Source organism: Phalacrocorax aristotelis, chromosome 4 (assembly GCF_949628215.1).
Source record: "Phalacrocorax aristotelis chromosome 4, bGulAri2.1, whole genome shotgun sequence".
NCBI classification, from domain to species: domain Eukaryota; kingdom Metazoa; phylum Chordata; class Aves; order Suliformes; family Phalacrocoracidae; genus Phalacrocorax; species Phalacrocorax aristotelis.
Window position 1 is genome coordinate 76,861,093 of NC_134279.1, and position 6,000 is coordinate 76,867,092.

Sequence of the window (6,000 nt, forward strand, 5' to 3'; positions counted from 1 at the left end):
TGAGGCTTAAAGGCAGGTGTTGCTGAACAGGGGGTAATAACTCCAGCCCTGTCATGGCAGTCAGGAACAGAGTGGTATGCCCCAATAAAATGCACTTGGTTGTTCTCATTTTGGGGGTCACAAGTCCAGCAGAAGCCGGCTTCACAGCTAGAAATGGATTTTAACTTAGGAATGTTTTGGGAGCTAATGATTTACAAGGTAAAGACCATATGTATTTAGTTTGAGCAGGATAAGCACAGAAGCTGAATGCCTTTTTTAGACATGTTTCAGTTTCAGTAAAGAAAATTTGGTGTAAACAAATTCTGACGACTATTTTCAAATGCAAAATAAAACTCATTCGGGGAATTTTGAGGGAGAACTTAGTCATACAACAAATATCAAAAGGTTTTTGGAGGGGTGATAGAATAGCGTTTGAGTGTGGGTGAAGGCAGTTATTATTTTGTGCGGTATAAAATATGCGGCACTTGAAGCTCAGGCTTTATGGAGGAATTGGTTTCAGAAGCAGTGTTTGCTGATGCTTAATTCCTACCTGGATTAAGTACAGAATTTGAATTGATTGTTCAAAACAAATTTTTCTGTCTTCTCTTTGCAATCCAAGATTACATTCAACTAGATTAATTCTTTCACTGGCAGTATGATGTTTCAGATGTGCTAATAACTGCATCACAGTCAAGTAATTGCATTAGAAGATAAGACCTGGGATAATAATTTATATGTTAAAAAATGCAAATAGTTATTTTGGTGAGCTAAAACTAACGAGGTTACTTTATTCTGGATATGATATACTTGTATTTTGATGTAGGACAGAACTCTCAAATTATCAGATATTATCGCAAGTGAAGAACTTCGAGCATTCATCAGCAGAATATAATCTAGATCTTCTGAATATCATCGTATTCTGTGGAAAACAAAACCATTTAGTGTGTGAAATGCAAGACACCCTACCAACACAAAAGGTCAAGCAAACAGGACCTATCCCATGAGTAAAGATTAATGGTATTTCTGAGAAGGAACTACTTGTAATAGTCTTGGTGAAGCAGCATAATACACCCAGCTTTTGTGTTGTTACTGTGTATGTGTTACTGAGCTGCCTGTCAAATAACCTCCTGCCATTTCCTCTGTCACAGAGCGTGCAGGTTATAGGCAAAGTGAAATTTGACAGCCAGTGAACAGTGATTGTGCAATTTATAGACATGTTGACGTATCTATCTGCCTTCTAACAGGTAGAAGATGAGAATGTAGAGGTACTGAAGAGGTGCTTGGATGAGAATAGTTAGGTGTTGGTAATTCAGGAGTTATTTCATGTTGAGGTATTTCACTGGTCATTTTCAGACTCTAATGTAAGATAAAAGTGTGTGCTTAAATTTTTAAGCTCTTTTGGAACTGACTCAGTTTCTTGAACAGAGCTTAACACTGTCAATTCAAGGTGCTTTTGTAGTTTAAAAAAACCTGTAGTTTTAAAAAATACAGGAGAATTAACATAGACATTAAAGTTGCCTTTCAGTTGTAATTAAGAGGGCTACTGTATTTTTCTTTGTAAATTAAGACTGTCTGGGAAAGGAAGAGTATGAAGTAGCAGAGGAGATGTAACTGATCTCTCGCTTCTGCTCTTGCAAAAATTTAATTAAGTGGACATTTTACCTGGAAAACATTTCAGCTTATTGCTACCAGAGGAAGAAGAAGAATTGGAGCAACTTCGTGAAGTGCTGGAGGGAACATATTTGTTGGTTAAGAATAGAAATGCAATAAATAGCAACATAAAGGAAGGTTATGTAGGATAGAAATGCCCATGTGTAGAGGCTGCTGAGCTTACATGTTCTCCTTTCAGAGATAGGATCTGAACGACACTGATGATTACATTTAAAAAGGGACAAAAATTATGAAAAGAGCATGGAAAAATAGGGTTAGGAGTTGCCAAGCAAAATGCAGTTTCTATACAGGGGTATGTTATCTGGCTGCTGCCACTATATGGCTTTAGGACAAGAAAAACAATGTTAGGGTTTGTGGATGTTACTAAAAGTCTGTAGGAAGCCTGTGTCTGAGGTGAGGTGCTGGCAGGTAGAATTGGAAGTTATAATAACTTGCTGTCCAAGGGGAATATTTTTATATACAGAAAGAATATTTGGAGTCAAAGGAGAATTACAGATGTGTAGTTTGAAATGCTTAACGTGCTCATAAGGCAACTGTTAATGCTCCTGATCCAGCACCATCCCTTTTCACAAGGGGAGGCTCTGACTTCTATTTGTGAGGGAAACGCGGCTGCAGAATTTGCGCTCTCCTTGATTTCTCCCAGCTCCGGTGTGCTGATGCTCAGGGAATGTGTTGTTAGAAAGCAGAGTTTCTATGTTGGAAACGGTCGCCATGTTGGGATTTTAAATGGAAGTTGTTGTCATGTCATGTTGTGTTTTTTGCAAAGCACCTAAAGTAACAGATAAGCTGTTTCAACATCAAATTTGAATAAATAAACCCACACCCAGCCTGACAGTTTTCATAGGAATTGAAGCAAATTTTATTAATAAGATTCAAATTGAGGTATTGAAACAAGCAACTGATTCCATTAGCAACTACAAATTAATTCTAAGGAACCTCTCTGGAGAAGGAATTAGCATAGGAAGCCCTATAAATATGTGTACAATTGGGAACAAAGTTCTGGCCTGCAGGTGGTGTGATCTTTCACATACTGGTTATCCATCCCGCATTGCAGTCAGTGGTGTGATCTGTAGGAATCTTTCCCAGGATAACCAGGCCAGTGTATGGTATCTTCATCGTCCCTGTGCCGTGTCGTGTAGCCATGCTGAGCCCCTCTGGCACAGTGTTTGCAAAAGGCAGTTCCTGTGATGTTTCTGTGATGGAAGAAAAGCAGAACAAATAAATGTGCTTTCATCCAGCTTTTTTTCCTCTGAGTTTTGCATAAGTTCTGCGCTAATTTTCTGTCGGTTTGAGGGAACTTTGGATGAGCAGCACAAGCATGTGTTAACTTCAGAAAAGATGCTACTGAAATGGGGTGGAATTCCCTAATGCATTCTGCGTTGAACTCTGATGAGAAGAAAATCAACAGCAGAATAATGTGATATTTGAAAAAAGCTTGACTAGACTATAAGTGCCTTTTGTCCTATTTAGCTTTAAGTAAATGCTAGGGTAGCAAATGCCACAGTAAGTGGTAGGTTTGTGTGTTTAGGCTTTTAAATGGATAATGCTCTCGCTAGGATGCTTGGGGGAGCAGAATACAGCAGGCAAGAATGAGCGGTGAGTGTGCAGCTTTATGAGGGGATAAGCGAAGGGCCAGTGTTACGTGGCCAGTGTGAGATAACTTGTAAATTGGTGTCGAGGTACTTGGCTAAAAATTCACCATGTTTTCATTAAAAGTGTTCATGTGTACCTGTTGTTTATATACAGCAATGTCAAATACCGATGTTTGTCAATTATGGGACTTGAAACAGTAGATTTATAAAATTATTTTTTGGCCTGATAATATCAGAGTCGTCATAAAATCAAGCCAAATCAGAGGGTGATTTTTTTGTTGAATTTGGAAAATACTTAGGCCTCACTGTTCATCCAGAGGGAGTAACAAATCTTTAAAACCAGCCATTGTGGTCTGCATCTCTGTTTCCTGCAGTCTGCCTAAAGCGCTTGTCCTCTCTATAACCGGTACTGGTTCTCTTTCAGACCAGTACAGTGGCAAGTTTGATGCTGAAAAAGTTACTTGTGTGTAATAGGCTTGAATCTGTCAATTTAAGAGTGTGCAGGTATGATTGCTCTTTTGCGGGGCTATCAGAAGGCTACGACTGCAAGATTAGCTTAAACAAATATTCTTCCAAACCACAACAATGACATTTCAAAATTTCTACGTGAGAACGAAGGAGGAAAAAAGTCCCCGAAGGTCAACTTGAGGAAAAGTAATAGAGAACAGAGAGGTATCGCACGGACCCAGCCTGAGTTGCCTCTTGTTGAGGCATACTTTGAGAGGAGTGATACTTCCAGGTTGCTTCCTTTGCTAGGCTGTTACTCGTGCTATTAAGTCTGAAATCTGAAGAAACAATCTCGCAAACCTTTATTTCTCACTAGGGTAAAATATGGCACCTTTTGCTTTATTTAGGAGCATCTGCATATGGTATCTCCTCTGGAGCTTAACCGTCTCTCTCGCTGGTCTGAAAACGAAAGAAGCATCTCTGTGGCTCTAGAAGGAGGCAAGGTGGGCTAGTTGCTCAGTCATCCCTTGGTTTTAATGTGTCTTCTCATTTTTTCTCTCAGCAGGTATCCCCCAGGCGTTGTAAGCGTGGCTTCAACTGGCATACCTGCAGCAGTAGAAGGAATAGTCCCCAACCCTATGTCTTTATCACACGGGCTCCCTGCTGTAGCCCACCCGCCCCATGCTCCTTCCCCTGGCCAAACTGTCAAACCAGAAGCTGATAGAGACCACCCAAGCGACCAATTGTAGCCTACGAAAACAGCATTCCCAACATCGGAGATTTCAACTTCAGCGTGTGGAAAACAAACAAAACAAAACAAAACCCTGGATTTTGATTAAAGGCAAAACCATGAACTTACAGGAGGAGACGATTATTATTTTAGAAACTGGTCCAATATACAGTATAAAAGGAAAAGGTGGGAGACAAAAAGAAGATTTGGAAACATTTTTTCCTCCGTATAAATTGTAGTTTGTCCCTGTCCAGTGGACTGATTCACTGTTTCTGTGTCCTATGGGTTCTTTGTTAAGCAAGAGAAGTTAGTAGTTAATTATATCATGAATGTACTTGTCTGTGTACAGTTTTTAGAACATTAAAAAGGGTTTGTTTGCTTAGCTGTCAACAAGGAAAAACATAAGGGAGGCATTCAGCAAACCAATTTTGAGATTAAAAATCCTTTCTTTTATATTTTAAAACATGCCCAAAAATGAGGCAGTTGGCAAACTTCTCAGGACAATGAATTTTTCCCATTTTTCTTTCTACGCCACACAGTGCATTGTTTTTTCTACCTGCTTGTCTTATTTTTTAGAATAATTTAGTAAACAAAAGAAAAACAGTTTCTCCTAATTTTGGCATGAATTCCCTTATTTCAAAACAAAGACAACCTTGCAAAGAGATTTTGAGGAAAATAAAAAAAAAGGTTTTGTATAAACGAGCATTGTGCTTTTTGTCACCAGTTAAAGTATATATTATTGGTGGTATGCGAAAAAGGCACTAGACTACTGAAAAGTAGCAGCATTTCATTGCCTACATTGATTCCTTCCTGGTAATGTGGTAGGCTAGCAATATTTTTGGTTAAAATCATGTTTGTGACTGTAACCATTTGTATGAATTATTTTAAAGAAATAAAAATCCCAGACAAATATCATATGTGTAAAAATTTTTATTTCTAGTAACTGTTTATTCAACTTTTATTAGGTTTCTTAGCTGTAATTTTTAAACAGATGCTGTCAAGTATTTCATTTCTAGCTTTACTTTGCTCTCTGTTGTTTGTAATACTGTCTTGGAAGCCTGAAAAATAAAAAAAGTAATTCTTTCCATACCATTTTTCCCTTGACATTTCGTAAATGTTGATCTTTTTTCCTGTGTTTCTAATGGAGTTTGAAAATAAGATGGATTTTGATTTGTACACCGGCTTCATCAGCTACAATATGGTAACAGCATTTATGCCACCACTGTGGGCAGAGCAGAGGAGGTACAACAGCAACACAACAATAATAATAATAATAATAATAAACGTCTTTTGCCGAAGTCCAACGTGAGAAGTGTCCATTGTTTTATTTGCTTTTGTGATGATGGCAGCGTGCAGCAGGACGTAACTATTTGCTACGTTGAAGGCGTTTGTTTCTTGGAGTACAGGCAGAAGTGTTTTCCAGGCAGGCTAGGTTTCAGCTGGAAGCTGGTTTGGCCTTTTCTGTGCTCCTGGATAAGATGTCCTTCGTCCCTACACAGTTTCAAATAAAGGCAAGACGAAAGTTTAGCTGCTGCAAGAAGGAAATCCAGGACGGGCAAAAGTGAACCTGGACATAAACCT

At 38.7% G+C, this 6,000-nt stretch overlaps 1 protein-coding gene across 18 annotated transcripts in view; it reads left to right on the top strand.

The window, feature by feature from the left end:
• Positions 1-5,723, top strand: part of CTBP1 (C-terminal binding protein 1) — a 248,851-nt gene extending 243,128 nt beyond the window's left edge. For 12 of the 18 annotated variants that reach the window (XM_075092089.1, XM_075092097.1, XM_075092090.1 and 9 more), the window contains one exon: positions 4,252-5,723. In XM_075092089.1, coding sequence (XP_074948190.1) covers positions 4,252-4,438 — 187 coding nt within the window. In that variant the 3' untranslated portion in view covers positions 4,439-5,723. The remainder of the gene's footprint in view (positions 1-4,251) is intronic. The other 6 variants (XM_075092091.1, XM_075092103.1, XM_075092093.1 and 3 more) reach the window with 1 other exon arrangement.
• The last annotated feature ends 277 nt before the right edge of the window (positions 5,724-6,000 follow it).